The sequence below is a fragment of the Mchenga conophoros genome, linkage group LG14, assembly GCF_057382185.1.
Source record: "Mchenga conophoros isolate Kocher_MC1m ecotype Shallow Benthic linkage group LG14, M_conophoros_male_GT1.1, whole genome shotgun sequence".
Lineage (NCBI taxonomy): Eukaryota > Metazoa > Chordata > Actinopteri > Cichliformes > Cichlidae > Mchenga > Mchenga conophoros.
Genome location: NC_140539.1, coordinates 24,582,403 through 24,599,754, shown reverse-complemented (window position 1 = coordinate 24,599,754; position 17,352 = coordinate 24,582,403). Strand labels below are relative to the sequence as shown.

The 17,352-nt window shown below is 40.9% G+C and overlaps 1 protein-coding gene across 3 annotated transcripts; it reads right to left on the bottom strand.

The window, feature by feature from the left end:
* Positions 1–172: 172 nt before the first annotated feature.
* Positions 173–14,983, bottom strand: clasrp (CLK4-associating serine/arginine rich protein). 3 transcript variants are annotated; one of them, XM_085243543.1, is made up of 21 exons: positions 14,824–14,983; positions 13,601–13,740; positions 13,149–13,246; positions 12,956–13,057; positions 11,333–11,412; positions 11,091–11,175; positions 10,862–10,998; positions 10,130–10,226; positions 8,930–9,008; positions 8,774–8,847; positions 8,651–8,692; positions 8,369–8,557; positions 7,683–8,024; positions 7,418–7,603; positions 6,321–6,360; positions 3,661–3,721; positions 3,454–3,512; positions 3,279–3,325; positions 3,112–3,197; positions 2,847–2,871; positions 173–1,256 (listed from the first exon to the last, which is right to left on the bottom strand). In XM_085243543.1, exons 2-21 carry the CDS (start codon positions 13,697–13,699, stop codon positions 1,214–1,216), a joined length of 1,971 nt encoding a protein of 656 aa, XP_085099669.1. In that variant the 5' UTR covers positions 13,700–13,740; positions 14,824–14,983; the 3' UTR covers positions 173–1,213. The 3 variants fall into 3 exon arrangements, 2 of the variants coding, with proteins under 2 accessions (XP_085099669.1, XP_085099668.1); XM_085243542.1 differs by having other exon boundaries at positions 14,788–14,938; XR_014888180.1 differs by lacking the exons at positions 173–1,256; positions 2,847–2,871 and having other exon boundaries at positions 3,172–3,197; positions 6,317–6,360; positions 14,788–14,939.
* Positions 14,984–17,352: the final 2,369 nt, after the last annotated feature.

Here is a 17,352-nt window from a genome sequence, read left to right as displayed (position 1 = left end):
GTTCGCCTCCACGCACTGCAGGCAGTATATCTCAATGCATGGTGATACATTACACTAATACATGCAGCATGCTCATCCTGATTAAATATTTAATTCACCCCGCGGAGACTTCAGTAAATAATTCTGTGCATAATCTGTCACATTAATGAAGACAAAGAAGAAAAAAGGCAAGTAACTCAAAGTAAATTTTATTTGTATTTAACATTCCACATCACTGAGAACAAAGACTTCTCTGCTTTTGTCAACAGCTGGCTGAGGACGGTACAAAAAGAGCAGCCACTTTAATAAATGCATCGACTTTGACTTCATCGGCTTTCTGTGAGGCGGTTTCAGATGGACGTGTCACACAGGAGGCGTTTAAAATGTTCCTTGGTTTAATGTTTTCATATTAAAAAAAGAAGCCAAACTGTGGGAGGAGGTTGTGAAGCGAGGAGGATACAAACTGCAGGTATTGCTTAGTAGTAGATACAAATGTCTCCGTGCTGAGAGGAAGTGTTCAGAAAGGGAAACGGAGAGGGAGAGCATGCAGAAGTGGAGAAACTGGAGTTAGTTATTTGACAAGACTGTCTTTACAAGGAGAAATTAAACCAATTAACTGTATTTAGTGACTGGAGCCCTTTTCAGACATCCTTCACCTGAACACGGCAGCCTTCTGCATCACATTCATCACAGCAGGTCGAATGATGCAGTCGCTTTAGAAAGGACAGGCAGGCACATGGCCCTTCTGCATCTTTGTGGTGTTCGCCTCACTAAAGCCTGAACCACAGAAACCTGCACACGATCAAAAATTCGTTTCTAAGTTTAGGAAATATTTAGAGATTCTTCTCTTACTTAATTCTGCTTTAAAAGAAAAGCAGGAATCTGAATGTTGAGCTTGTGTGTAAGGGGAAGCACCATGCAGCACACATACAGAGATTCCACTCTTAGTCACTGTAGCCAAGTGTGAGTACACACCTTTAGTGTTTGAGGCTACAGGTGCCAGGCATCACAATTGTTCTCAGAAAGCAGCAGTGTGACCTTCAAGTGTGAATAAAACAATCCATGTCTGAAAAGGGCTGAAGGTGTCACAGGATCAAAACCAGAGAACATCCAGGTGCAGATTTGTGTGTTGGTTTATTAGCCAGCAGTCATTTCTTCATGTTTCCATGTTGTATGTAGGCTGTTGTTGGATAGTATGTGCTCGAAACCGATGTACTGCTGTCCAGCCATCCGCTCAGTATCTGTAGTATGGACTCCGCGATCGAGACCGCGACCTCCTGGAAAAAAGAAAAGACTCCAGTATAAAGAGCAGCGTAACAAACAAAGATATGACTGCTGTGCTTTAGTGTGAGATTAAAAATTTGTTTCTAATCTGGTGAAGATCATCTTATCAGCTCCATCAAGGCGCGTAAGCGTCAGTTGTTTGGTCGTTAGCAGTATTACAAACCAACTACCCGAATGACTTTCATAGAAAGTCAGTGAAGAGGTGTCTGCACCTCAGTCAGTGGGGTTTGGAAATATCCAAAGTTTTAGAAACCAATTCAAATTGTGAATTTTAGCACAAAGTTCTTTTATTTATTTAAAATAAGCATTCATGTCCATGTAGTTTAGCCCCAGTTCTTCTTTTTTACAAACATCCCTGAAGTAAACAAGCCCTAGACATCAATAACACATTACATCAGGCCGTACAATGTTCATCCAAAATCATTCATCAGCCTTCACTTCAGACCTAAACTGATCATCTAAACACAAGTTATAAACATAAAGTACACTTCCTGAGCACTTTATTAGAAACACTTTTAAACCTGCTCATTCAAGCAGGCACTCAATCGGCCACTGACGTGGTGGCAGTGAAGTGTGTAACATGTTACAGGTCAGGAGCAGGTAATGAGGAAACAGCTGTTCTCAGGGACTTCAACTGTGGCATGACTGTTGGTGCCACAGAGGCTGATTTGAATATTTCTCACAGTGCTGATTACTAGTGGCACTAAAGTTAAAAAAAAAAACAAAAAAACACACACACACACACACACACACACACACACACACACACACACACACACACACACACACACACACACACACACACACACACACACACACACACACACACACACACACACACACACACACGCACACACACACGCACACACACACAGTGATATCGGTGGACAGATGAGGGAGATCCAATGAGAAAGGTCAGATAACCACAAAAAGGAGCTCAACAGACTGAGCACGTGACCCACGTCTATGTATGAAGGTTACAGACGGACAGCACGTTTGTCCAATACACAGAAATTATGTAATGCTGTTGAGATGAAAGGACTAGAACCCCCAGTGTTGGCAGAAAGATGTGGAATCCACTGACAGATGCTGTTTGGAGAGTAAAGGGAGCCCTGAGCTGAGTATTAAATGGTAAAAACGGACTGGTGCTTAAATGGTGCTTTTCTACTCAGTTACACACTTTATAACCAGAGGGAGTCAGGAATCGATCCACTCACTTTCCAACTGGTAGACGAGCTTATAGTGTTCCTAATAAAGTGCTCTGTGGATGTACACATGTGGCTGTAGAGAAACTACCTGAAAAGGTATTGACCTCTTTGCATTTAGTCTGACTTTTCAACACTAATCTGTACTCTAATTTGCAACTGATGAGAAGACAAATAGCTTAACTACGGTGTCTGCAGGCCTGGTGATGAGCCTTTGAGACAGTGTGTGTGTGTGTGTGTGTGTGTGTGTGTGTGTGTGTGTGTGTGTGTGTGTGTGTGAGTGTGAGAGAGAGAGAGACAGAGAGAAAGAAAAAAAAAGAAGACATAATTCATTCTGCTTCATTGTGGCTGTGCAGATTCTTGTGGCTTCTCACATACCTTTTGTATGAGTTGTATTCTCGGCCTGAGGGACAGAGGACAGAGCCGTGATGAAAAACAACTGCATGCCAGAACATCTTAAAGCCCATAAAACTGGCAGAGCAGAAACTGATGGCAGCAAATCAGAGCCTGAGCTGATTAAATATTTTGGTTACTTCTGTGCGAGTATGCAAGGCTGCAGAACAAACACTGCATGTTCATTAAGCCACATTCTAATTACACAGGAGCCATGTTGCTGCTGTCAATCAAAAACCTAAAGCCTTACCATATTTGGAAGGAGAAGGCGAGTGGCTCTGTCGCCCATATTGTCTTTCCCATTCGTCCCTTTCTTTCTCACGGCGCTCGCGCTCCCTAAACGCAGAGCGCCAGGGTCAGAAAGTTGCGACACACAAATACCAAACGGTCCAGCTAGGCACACAAACACGGACTTACTTCATGCGTATCTTGCGTGCCATGGCTCGCAGTTCGCCTTCTCGCTCCTGTAAAGTAAACAACCAGCAATAAGAGGAAATAGGTGGACAAAGACGCTTCTGTCTTACTAAACCTCAGACATGCTCTCACACACACACACACACACACACACACACACACACACACACACACACACCTGCCGTTTGTGTTCCTGCTGCTGGATCTTCACCTGAGCGGCTTTCTTATCCGCCTTGGCTGCAGATCAGGCAAAAGAAAGATCTTTATCATCTTTTTCACTTTGCATAATATGAGAAAATCTTCAACAGTTTCAAGTTGTGCACAGTGCTGATTCTTAATTCGCACATTAACCACAAACACATGCGATCTGCTCGGCTGCACTCACACTGCTTGTTGAGAGCCTTCTGCATTTTCAGCTTCAGCCGTTCCTGTGGGGTCATCTTGGGCTGCAGGTGACACAAATGTGTTAGTACAGCTTTCCATGGCCGGAAAAAAAAAGAAAAAAAAAAAAAGAAGTGTGTGTGTCAGTGTGCACGCATGTGTTAGAGAGAGGGGGAGGTACCGGGGCTATTGTACAAATTCAATACCATCACCTTTACGAACAGTAGCTGGTGGAGATAAAAAGGGTGACAGATTACAAGTGATTGAAAACATTTTGTGTGTTGGAACAACAGACACAGGCTCTGTGTGTGTGTGTAGACAGACTGCTGCTTTAGCTTGCAACTGCTGTGGGACAGTTTAGAGACAGGCCAGGATCAAAACAACATGAACACAAATATATAGTTTAAAAAAAAACAAAAAAAAACAAAAAAAAAAAAACCAGTTGCAAGAAAAAGTTTGTGGACACTTTGGAATTACTATGATTTTTGCACTGATTGGTTTCAAAATGAAGATCAATCTTTATGCATTTAAAATTTTAAAACAACCTGGGTAATCACTGAGTACAGGCAGGGAAAAGTACTTCCAAAGTTCATTGGAATCAGGCGTTCCAATTGATAAGGTGAGACTGAAGTTTGGGTCGTCTCCAAATCGAGGAAACTGAGAACTGCCGGTTATCTCTCTGCAAAAATAGCATCAGGAATATAGAGTATAGTCCTGGGGAAAACACCCAAGGGTAACAACAAAATCCCTGGACTCCCTAGACATAAGGTTAATTGTGACCCCACAGGAAACCACAACTCTGCAAACTCTACACCCCAAAAAACCAGAACACCATCCTGTGAAGCACGGTGGAGGCACAATTAGGCTTTAGGCTGACTTGTTACCCCAGGTTTTGGACACCTCGCGATTGTTAGGAGAGCAACAAATTACGAAGCATTTTACTGGAAAATGTAAACCCACAAGGAGAGGACTGGTAATCCAAGAACAGAATGAACCAAAGACAAAGAAAATTTAAGGTTTGGATGAGCCAAGGCAGAATCGTCCTGACCTTAATCCATCCGGGGAGGGCTGTTTGAGGGCATTTTCACACCTAAAGTTAGTTTACCCTGGTCCAAATCAGTTGACGAGTTTTGTTTATTTACACACAGAAAACTCCAATCAAACCAAAAAAAAGATGTGAGAACATTCAATCTGCTTATTGGCCACATGTGTCTAAGATGGGAAGAAAATGCTGTGCTCTGGAGCAGCAGATAACTCAGAGTTTATTCCTAACATTCATGTTTATATGGGTAATATTTTACAGTTTGTGTACTGAGCACGGCTGCATTACTCCGCTACATCCCAGAAAGCAAAGCACACCTGGCTACGGGAAGACGTTTAGCTCAAATTTGCATCTGGTCCCACAAACTACTCTGGAGTTGATCTGGATCGAGACCTCCATCTCCAAAGGGACTCAATGTGGTTGTTTTGTCCACACCTGGAGTGTGATTACCATGTTCACACCTGGACAAAGGAACAACGCCAATGGGGAAACAAACGTCGCAGAAATACTGACGAACTCAAACAGTTATGTAGAGAGGAACAGGCCCAGACTCTCAGTGTTGTCTCATAAGCAGCGATGACAAACACATGAAGGATTATTGCAGTTGAAAATTCAAATATTGAAATGAATGATTGCTCAATGTGTTCAAGAAAGGCATTAACTGTTTAAGAAATCAGACCCCATGAGTAAGTAATGCAGAAATCATAATTCTCATGGTAACCCAAAGATTTTCTTGCAACTGTACGAACACTGCCAGAGAGAAGAAAGAAAAACAAGGACTGGAGGAGGAGAGAGGGTCAGAAAGTGAAACAAGAGCAAGTTCAGGTCCGGTGAGTTTAAAAAGTTGGCCAGTGGCGTTTTGTCACGACACACCCTTCGCTGGGCTGTTCAAATCTGGCCAGGCAAGAAAAACTGCAGGTCACAAGCTGCAGGCAACAGACGAGCTGATAACAAATGTACACTATTTGACTGTGTGACAGTTGGGATGTATTCAAACCTCGTCCTCTCTTCCAGGAAAAGAGTGAGAAGAAAAGTCGTCCATGACAGAAATACATTTCACAAAACAGTTTCGATGACTTATTCTTAAAGGAAACTGCTCAAAAATTTAGGAAGTCTGCTTATTTGCTCAATTGTTGTTTTGATCTTTGTGTCCATTTGTACTTTCGAAAGTGTCCGACTATTTCTTTAATCAATATGTTCGTCATTCACGTGTTCATTACTGATTTATAGATTGTCATAAGAGGAAGAAGTGATCTTCTTCATCTCAAGACCTTTGATGTGTCACAGTGTGTTTATTTTAGACTAAAGACAGATGCATAAAGATAACTGCACACATGCATCCACCACCAAGATTAAAATCATCATCAAGACTTCAGAGGACGTATAAAAGTTCACTTCATAAAGAAATGGCAGCATTAACTTAGACATCTGGCAAGAATACTGTAGTGTAATTTGCAGGGCGTGTCCACTTTAGGGGGAGGGGGATAAGAATAAAATAACTGTTCTCTGTGGGCAACAATGGCTTCTACATCCCAGTGTGGTGGACAACCAAGTCAGCCTGTCAGGGATGAGGGAGGCGTAGGCTTTAGCAAGAAACCCAGCTAGATCAAATTCTTACTGACTTTGGCAGCTCCCGTCTCTTTACCACCCGAAGTGTCAGGCCTGGAGAGAGGAGAAGAAGAAGAAGACAGAAAAACACATCACGATGAGGTGAAGATGGCATATTTATATATGCATACTGACTTTCTAACAGGTGTAACGCTGAAGGGTGAGGATGGCTTTTAAATGTGAAAAGCAATAAAGAACAGGTGTTAAATTGTTCTGGCTTCGTGACACTGAAACTGACTGTTTTAAGACTCTTATTTATGGACTTATTTATTGTTCACTGGTGCAGCACAGGCCTAGTCAGGTGCCTTAAGTCTGAAAAGTGATGATGGTAAATAGAGACATGTCAGCCCTAAAGCAATAAAGTACTACTTATATTTCCACTTTATAGCACAGCTCATCTCCAAACCTTTTGTCTTGTGTGTCATTAAACTCAAGAACACTTGCTGTTCAGCTTTTGATTAGCCAATCTAATGAGTTATGAGTCGAAAGTGTGCTTTTCCTGAGACAAAACCATTCTTAAAGAGTGGGGAAAATTACAAAGTTTGATAAAAAACAGTAAAAGGATGAAAACTGTTGGTGGTTTTTAATCAAGCAGCCTGAAATGTACGTGTCTATTTTGCCTAAAAATACACCTTTTAGACGAACATCTGCTAAAATGTGGGGCAAGGCCCCCTGGTGGACGAACAATATATAGCAGTCAGGCCACAAAAGGTCAGTCACAGTGACTAAAGTCTTTGTAAACAAGTTTAAATAACCAGGAAATATTTAAATGACAGCTGATGAAGTGTAGAGATTTCTCTTGTCTTTTAAATGGATCTCGCTCCTGTTCTCATTATTTTGCGAGGAAAAAATTAAACTGGAGAGATGGTAATGAAGAATTATGCTCCATTAAGAAATCATCAGAAGCCCAAAATGAATCTGTGACGACACAAGGCTAGAGACACTTAGTCTTATTTATGTGTGATTAAGGGTTTGGATGATCGGCAGAATATTTCCAGATTTCTGACAAGGCCAGGGAGCTTTCATTTTGGATATTAAAGACACCGCTCTTTCTATAATATTGATTATTTACATTTTCACACTCTGTTAAAGTGTTTTAGGGTCTTCTTACTTTCTTAACTTGTCAGAGATGGCAATGGTAGCAGGCTGGGCCCCTCTGTGGGCAGGGGATGGGCTACGGCGAGGACGGCTAGGGGTTCGTGAGGGACTGTGGCTGCCGCTGTCACCACGACGATGTCCTCCACTGCTCCAACCCCCTCTCCTCGAGTTGCCGCCCTGACGTGAGCTCGAGCGGGACCTGATAGAAAGACAAAAGGGCTTCAACTACAGAATTCTGTTAGGCAGCTCATGTAGCACTGCTTACAGATTAAGCTAACCTTGTTCTTCTACGTGCCGAGTATCGTCTCCTATCCCTGTCTCTGTCCCTATCCCTGTCTCGATCCCGGTCTCGTTCTCGCTCTCTGTCCCTCTCACGTTCTCTGTCTCTGTCGTTGGAGCGTGACCGGTCACGTCTCCTCCACGATCCTCCGTTCCCTCCTCTACCTCGGGAGTAGGACCTAGAGCGCCGCCTTGACCGCGAGCGACTCCGGGATCGACGCCCATCTCTTCCCCCGCGTCCTCGTCGGGGTCGGCGTGAATGTGACGATGAGCGAGAGGAGGACCGAGAGGAAGAGTGCGAGGAGGAAGAAGGGGAGTGGCTGCTGGATGACCTTCGTCTCCTGAATAAACAGAGACAGCGTTTCAGTATAAATACAGGCTAGCACCTAGCCTATCATTACATCATATTTTCCGCTTTTAAATGTAATATGTTGTTTAATTTATAGAAAAATTTTGATAACAGATTTCAGCTTTGAAAAATACCCAATCAGATTTTTCTTTATGCGCATGCACACTTCAATAGTTCCTTTTTGATAGTCGGTGATTATTTGGTCAGATACTCTGAAAGCTGATCCACCTTTCTGACCACAAAAACAATCGATATTCTTTCTGCACGAACAGCTGCGGTCATTTTAATTAACAGTGACTGCAAGAAGAAAAACCAGGAGGAGGGAAAGTTACCGACCGGGAGCCCCTGCTATGACCTGCAGAGTGCTGCGAGTTGGAAGGGGCGTGGCCAGAGTGAGGAGCAGCTGTTTGCGGTGCTGCCGCGGCTTCCTCGTCACTGCCGCCGAAGCTGGTGATGAAGGTGATCTTCTCTGGACCGGGAGTACGTGAGCGTGAGCGTGACTCAGAGCTGGACTCTGACTCTGGCCTGAAAGTGATCAGAATTTTTTTTAGTTAAGACACACAGAGGCAGACAACCAATCAGAAAAGTGGGAAGGACAAATCAAGTGGGTGAACTCACCGTTTATAAGGATCATATGTTGGACTGTCTCTCCTGGCGTAGCTGCAAGAGGAAATGGCGAGTTAACATAACCACGTTCTGAGGTACGGTGAAGTTCATTACGGAAAAATAACGCAAATTTACCTCGGAGGGCTGATTTGTCTTCCTTTTAGCCTCTTCTCTCTAAACTCCCTCCTCTGTCTACGAGAGCGGCGGCCCTGAGACGATCAAGCAAACAAACATTATAAAACCTGTGAACACAACCCACACAAACACTTCCCTCAGCAGATTTAGTCTTACAGAGTACATGGCCTTCTCCGCCTCCAGAGCTTTGGCATGTTTGATGGCCTCCACTTCTTCCTTGTCTTTTCTCAACATCCTGACAAATGGGTAGCACAATCACAGCATTACAAAAACCACAAAAATAATTATTTAAACACAGAAGCGCATCAACGTGAAGAAAAGAAAACCAACGATCCTCAGTGTAACAGCATGAGATACATGCGTTCGTGTCGGAGCCACGGCTCAGTGTACTCATTACGGTTTATGTTTTAACGTCAGATGCTCACGTTAAACATTGCCATGGTTTCAAACAATAACAAGAGTGGCTGTACGAACAATGGCTCAGGCTTAAATTGTTCTTATTCCCAAACTTCAGAAAGTGTTTTTTTTACCCCCCCCCCCGGGAGAGCAGCTAGTTTATTTGGGCTGCACAAAAGCCAATTAAGACGACACTAAAAATGAAAAAGCTCATTTTGCACTGTGAACCATACAAAGCTACTCCACTGGAGTCCAAGAATACAAACATGTTGCTCAAAGTTCGCCTTTACTCTACAGAACTTATTTTGAAAGAGATCCTCTAAATAGTCAATCAATTTAAAAGCAAACAAAAAAATACCTTTTTTTACTGTGTGTATTTTTACAGTATCTGCTGAACTTAAAACACTGCAGAAGCTTGTAATTAAAATGAATATAACCCAAATACATCAACTTTGAGGTCAAGGATATTACAGTTAACAAAATTAAACCACAAAAAAAAACAAACAAACATTAAAAAAACAAAACGACTACATTAGAAAAAATATTTCAGTTAACCGAAAAAATTATAATAAAATAAAAACCAGACTTCTGAAAATAGTTAGTTGATAAAATGTATCACAACTTCCCTAAAGATTGAGACATGTTTACTAAGAATTTGGTCTAAAACACTGAGTCAACTGAACTTTCAAAAAGTTCTGTTTTCACAATAATACCTAAAATTCTTTTCCTAAATCTCACCTCTGAGATCTGCCGTTTATACAATTATACTTAAAAAGACTAAAAACTTAAACAGAATTAAAACCTTAAAAAAAAATAAAATAAAAAAAACACAGGAAAAAACCCAACAACAAAAGAACCCTGAATTTAAAAACAAAAAGCTATATTAACTTTACTTTGATCAAGACACTACTTAAAATTTCAAGAACCACTGACATCATGATGTCATTAATGACATGTTACCTGACAAAGTCTCCTTCAGCCATTCCATATGGCGTTGCCATTTTGTTCAGGTCCATCACCTGCTCCTGGTTCAGCTCATCAACATCAACCTCCACATCTGAAAGCACACACACAGACACACACAGACACATCATTTTTTTAACAAGTCGATTTCTTACCCAAGCATTAAACAGGAACACTGACCTGAGATCAGATCGTCGGCTCACAGCATTTAAAACACAATTATCACATAACCAAGAAAAACCTGCAACCGGGCAGAAAAGATGAGCAGTTCCAGCTGAGTGGATCACGTTTATAAAGACAAACTTCTCCAGGTACAGTGTAAGATAACTAGTGTTATTTCTCAATAACTAGCGTTTCACACGCTGTTAAATTGCTTGGTTCAACAGCATTAATTTCTCATTGGGATGTGACATTTCTCCTTCGCTGAAGCCCATTTTGAGGGTTAGTCTGAAGCTAATCCTGGTCCAGCTACACAGATGTGTATCTGGCCATTTGAACCCTGCACTGCATTAAATGATGTCACAAATCCAGCTCGCACAGTCAAATTGACAATTTCAGATTTTAGTCTCTTCTGAGAAACGTTCTGTGGAATAACTCTCGCACATCCAAGAGACGAAAAGCTGATCAAACACATTCTCTGTGGACAGCTGTACCTCTAAATGTTTTATTTGGTCATCTCCTGAATTTTATTTCCCTAACACATTGATTACTCCAGTGAAACACGCTCACCGATATCTGGAATGCCTTCGTCATCTTCGGATTCGCTGTTTTCTGAATTGTCTTCCTCCTTGTCTGACTGGGGCTCAGGCTCTGCTACAGTGCTGTCCTCATACGTGTAACCAATGGTGGCCTTCTTCTCAGCCAGTCTGCACAACACAAGGAAAGATTTATAAACACAACTTAAAATACTGGATTTCACAGTGGAAATAAAGAAATCACTTTAAAATTTAGTTCATACTTTTTCTTCTCATCCTCATTTGGTTTGGGCAGACCACCATAGAGCTCATCCAGGTAGATCTGGTATAAACACTGCTCCTCAGAGACTGCAGGAGGACAGGAGGGATTTAAAGAGCACAACACAACTGCAAAATATACCCACTGAGAGCAGGTCAACACACTGCCATGGTCACATTAAGAATACAGGTGCAACACTATTAAGTGCATTACATAGTCATGTAGATTTTGCGTGTTAACACTCACTGTTGGCAAAGTCATTCTGTACAAGGCCTCTGTAGCGCTCATAGTTACACTTTCTCTCCTCCATCTCCTGCTCTGGAGTGCTGCATGAGACAAAGAAGATTGTTGGTCACATTAAACACCTCACTGAACGCCTAAATCTCACCACACCAAACTGGTTTGTCTCCTCACCAAGCATGAAAGATGACTAAAAATACAACCTCACAGATGACCTGTTCAATTACTGAGCAGCAGGTGTTTTATCACAGAGTAAGAACCAGAAGTCTTACTAAAAAGCTACTCTACAGTTATTACCACAAGTTTCAATGCACCAGCACAAACAGTCAGTGAAGTAATCGGCATTACAACACATAAAGATGGAAACAGACAGTTGTGCTATGACCAGCGTTTTTAAATTTTATTTTGTTTTTAATTCTTTAATTCTATTCAGTTTTCCATCACTTTACAGAATCGCTTGGTATTTTTTAGATTAGTTTTAACTTTATAGAAAGGTTCAGTTTTAGTTTAGTTTTTAATTTTAGTCTTTTAAATTATTATAATGTAATAGGAGGGGTATTTATCAGAGAAAGTTTTAAGAGTAGTCACCCGGTCATCCCAGCAACCATCTTCAACAAAGTCTCCTCATGGGTGGTGTTTTGAGAAATCAATGGACTGACTGTGCCTGTGGTTAGAAAACAGTGAACCTGTAAAACTAACCACAGCTATGATCAGCATTTGAGGATTGTGCTGACACCTTATTTCAGGTGTTCAGTCAATCCTGCAGCTGGCAGCTTCACACCACTGTCCAAAGACATACACATAATGTCAACTGCTCTCGTACTGAGCAGGATTACTGCTACAACCACACATCATCAGCAGGGAAACACCAAAATGTTTTACAACGGCCTAAAAATCAGTTCACTTTCCTATTAGCAGGTCAACAATCCAGCACCTACTGACCACAGTCTTAAAACCCAGGAAATCCGGAGGACCATGAGGACCCATTTTAATAATCTGTATTCATACTAGGAATCAAGGTCATGCAAGCTGTTGCTCTTCTGCTCCACAGGTGGTTTCTGTCCTCCCTGAGCTCACCTTAGGACACCTGCATTACAGTTTGGACAGATGTACTGCCCCAGTCAAAGCCCCCACCTGCCACTGTCTTAGGAGCGGGTCACCAGAAGCACTAAAGCTGTGCTTGAAGAGTCATAAATCTACTACTACAGACTACTGCAGCAGGTGTTTTGGCTTTATTATTATAGAAATTGTAATATAAGTAATTAAATTAGCCTATTTTTTTCTTAAAACAAACAAACAAACAAACAAAAAAGGGGTCACCATCTCTTTTGACCACTAAAGTCAGATCAGCTCAACCTCATATAAGAGCAAATGTTTCCACAAAATTAAAAAAAAAAAACCCAAAACAAAACAAAAAAATAACTGAAAACATATGAATGAACTATCTTTACTGTTGAATATATAACAATCTGTACTGCATATGTACAACAATCTATGGTGAATGTGTGAATCTCCTCACAACTGTCCAATGTAGAATCATACAACAAAAAAGTAAATAAATAACCGTAAAATGTTCACACAATGTGGGTTCCATGTTAAAAATGTGACTTTAAGTACTTTCAGACTTACGATGTGGTGAGCAGAGGTGGAGTGTAGGTGGGGATGTAGTCCAGGTGAGCCCTTACATCAAACCTGTCAATCATGTTGTTGGCATCTCCTTGCCAAGGCATCCTTCAGACAACAAAAATGAGGCAACATGTGATCATAAGCTCTGCGGTGTGGCTCATCTCTTATTATGTGTGGATTTTGTGATTTTCCTCACATGTTTGCAGGGCTCTCTGCAGCCAGTGCCACAGCTGGATCCAGGTGGATCTTGTAGGCTCGACCATGAACTTGAAGAAACTGAGCAGGATCTTTTTTCTGTCAAAAGAAAATGAAACTGTCAGAATGCAATGCATTGACTAATATCTAAAAACTACAAAATGTTACACTGCACAGCACTTTAATTAAACTGAAACCAACAACCATGGAAATTAACTTCTAAAACTTCACACTTTTTTAAAACAGTAACTGGTTCATTGATGCAATGAGGATAACTGAAAGCTGTGCCAACTATATGCATATGTTTTTAAAAATACCACAAAGTGTATAAATTTGCTCAAATCTTTCCTTTTTAAAAAAAAAAAAAATCCTGCAGTAAGAGTGTTCAGGCCAGACCTGCTCACTCCTACCCGGTGGTACACTGTGGCAATGCTACATGATAAAGTTTCTTACTATTTTCTCGTAGTACTCTCGCCGGCGCTCGCCTCGCCGTTTGTAGTCTACCATCATGCCACGGAGCTTGCGCTCATGTTTGCGGGCCTCCTGCCACATGACGGCTCCGCTAGGGGTGGGGGCGCGGCGGGGCACGGCTGCTGCTCAGGGCAAACAAGCAAGAATCATGGAAGACAGGGGAAAGTGAGATTAAGGGGTGTTAGGGGCAAGATTAAAAATAAATAAATAAATATTGGACTTGATAAACAGAGCACTTCAAGAGCTCTGAACTCCACGTTATTTCCTTGATATACAGACAGAAAGTATCTCTTACATATTACAATTGATATCTCAGATCATAACCAACTACATAGTGCAACCAGCACATCTGCAAACACACTATCAACACTCAAGACTCACGAAGATTCACAGTTTTAACCTTCACACTAAACACAGGCAATGCAATCGTTACCTAGATTCCTTGTTAAACACTTGACAACCAAAATCACGCACTGACGTCTAAACTTCTAACAAGACAACAGGCACATAGTCTGAGATTAAAAGGCCATGAATGCACAAATTATTTGTAGTCTGTCTATTCATAAGTAAACTGAGGCATATTGGTCACTTCCTATAACTGAAGTTGTGACACGTCACATTAGAGATGTGAGGGAAATTCAGTGTAACGAAAAACCAAAAATGTATACGTTTGAAATTAATTTGCATCAGTGTCTACACTTCCAGTGCATTTCTCGGAGTGTTTGACGAAACTCATATCCGCTCATATTGGTACATCACATAAATTACAGTGAATCAAGGTGTCACCTCTGCATCTCCCACCACTAAACGTACTTTTAATTTACAGCAGTAGCTAAACAGTCTTAAGCTAAAAAGCTAACCTAGTTTTCTATCCAGTATTAACGTAGTCAAAACGGTTACATTACAACGTTGTTTGTCCTAAAAATTGTTATTTTAACCCGTCTACGCCCCACTTTCAGCGTTCAGATTCAGCCGGGTGCTAAAAAAGTCTGTGTTATCAAAGTGATGTAGGAGTTTGTTAGCATACACACGGGCCTGACTGCGCATGCAGCCCGGGCCTTTTTAATGCTATCTAGCATCACAACTAGCCTAGCTTAGCTGATCTGCAAATGCGTTGGGAACAATAGTCAAAAAGCAGCTACGAAACACTGAAATCTACACACACGTACAGGGCATTCAGCGCGGTCTAAATTCTCACAGTGTACCTGTTTTACTAATCGCCAACACACACTCGGGTTGTTTTCAGTTGGCCAAAAGCGACGTTAGCAGAGTGGAGCGTAACCACACGCCTCCTTAGCGTATATATAACAGGCTGCAGTACCGGCTCTGGCCTGTGAGGGCGCTGCGGGGGAGGCGTGTGTATGTAACATTAATGGGAAGATACTTTTGAAAAAAAAAAACTCCTTATAATAAAACACAGTAAACAATAATCACCATCAATACTTCTACCTTCACAGCAGAGGAGATTCTATACAAAGCATCACAAATGGTTGTGAACAGGCTGATCCGAAGGGCCAGCTCTGTTCTAGGATGCCCTCTGGACCCAGTGGAGGTGGTGAGTGACAGGAGAATGGCGGCTAAGCTGTCATCACTGTTGGACAATATCTCCCACCCCATGCAGCAGACTGTGACAACACTGAGCAGCTCCTTCAGTGGGAGACTGCGGCACCCACGGTGTGGGACGGAGAGATTTCGCAGGTCTTTCCTCCCCACTGCTGTCAGACTCCACAATAAAGACTAACTGATCAAACACACACATCCACACATGTGCAATAACACTAAGTGCAATAATCTTTTCTGGCATCGTTGTATTTTTACTCAGTTGTATATAGCATTTGTATTCTATTTTTATCTTATTGTATATTTTTTCTACTGTATATAATATTTTATTGTATTCTATTCTGTACAGTTGTGTACTGTGTTTATTCTTATTGTATTCTAATTTTTGCTTCATAACTTTTGCACTGTCCACTTCCTGCTGTGACAAAACAAATTTCCCACGTGTGGGACTAATAAAGGTTATCTTATCTTATCTTATCTTATCTTAAATAAAATAAAAAACAAACAAACATTTTGACAGCTTTCTTCTTCTTTTTAAATTTACAGATGGTTTTAATACAATGCTCGGTGTCCTTTTGAAAAATTATGAATAAATATTTAGATTGATTAAATTGGGTTTTTTAGATATAGTTTATACTTTGCTATGATAGTTAAAAGTTTGAATAAATGTAGTTCTTTTTATTGCTGAAACTGAACAGTACCTTATTCCAGCACAAAGATTAGTCTTTCCAAAAAGCCTTCCTTAAACTTTAACAGGGTAATATATGTGTTTTATTCTGAACGAAAGTTTATTTACATTATCTGTTGGCTTCATAATGAAAGTTACATAATAACTCAGTATGAAAAACGGATCAGTGGTTTTTAAGGTTGTGCACCGTATTTGGCCACAAGATGTCCCTGTAAGACAGGAGAGATGCACATTTGAAGTTATCACAGTTAAACAGAGATACTTTCAAGGAACTGGCAAACTGTGTGTGAAAACATTTGTGGTAATCCAGCTAAAAATAATTAAATTTATCTTTTTTTTCTACAAAGTATTATGCCCCTGTACCAGTCTATGACTACTTTATGTGCACCAGGACATGCATTAATGCTGCTCTAGTGAGAGTCACTCAGTGTTTAAGCCATATATTTTCTTGTATTTGTGGATTTGTCAAACTCTCCTGAATCCCTGTCAGAAATACAAACCCAGGTGCCCTTGGGTCAGTGCATCAGCTGCACATGTGGATGGGCACTAAAATAAATCCTTAAAGGGAATCTGTTATATTCATTTTAACTACCACATTTTTCTGTATAAATCAACTCTTCTGGAGTTGCTGATTTTCATACATACATACACACACATTGCATACATTAAAAAAAACCAAGGCATGCACTAGACAGCTGAACTTTACATCATGTATCTATATTGTTATCTTTCCCTGTTATGTATATTTACTCATTGTGTGTCTGCCTGTGTTTTAAGCTGAAAGCTAACACACATCATTTTGTTATGTGACTACAAAATGATCATAAAGAATCTTCAACTCCTCTTATTTATCTCATGCTGATATTTGTCGCAGAGTCAGAACGGAGCTGAAAGTGTCAGACCTGGATATGACTGAGTTTAAGACCATTTTAAAGGAATTAGAGAATAACTCTTTTAGTCAGTGTGACTGCTTTTAATGTTTTGCATATTTGAACATCAGTCATATTTGTTCCTTTACTTGTTATATTATTTTGTGCCTGAACAGGTCTCTCCTTAGAAGGAGATTTTAATCTCAATGAGACTTTTACCTGGATGAATAAATTATATACAATACCTTTTATTTATAAAAGTATATTCTATCTCTCCAATGTGCTGTAATCACACAGCTCCTTAGAAAAGTAACTTGGATCCATCTGGGAGGGATCAGACTAGAGATGCTACTGCTCCGCATGGAAAGGAGGTTTGCGAGCATGTCTCACCGGGAAGAGGCTGGAGGCAGACCCACCAGAGAGATTATATCACTACAGTTTAAATTACTGTAATGCTTTATTTGCTGGATTATCCAAACGATCAGGATGACTTCAGCTTATTCAGAGTCCTTTCATCTGAAATCTGAACATATCATCACAGTACTGAAGTCAAAACAGGATCACTTCTAAATCCTTCTACAAAGGTTTGAGTCCCAGGAACATTTCTCAGTGTCTAT

Coding starts and splice junctions, on each gene's coding strand:
- clasrp (XM_085243542.1), bottom strand. Junction 11,176..11,332: donor ACAGAATGACTTTGCCAACA/GTGAGTGTTAAC, acceptor GTCCTCCTGCAG/TCTCTGAGGAGCAGTGTTTA. Junction 8,848..8,929: donor CGGAGAAGGCCATGTACTCT/GTAAGACTAAAT, acceptor TGATCGTCTCAG/GGCCGCCGCTCTCGTAGACA.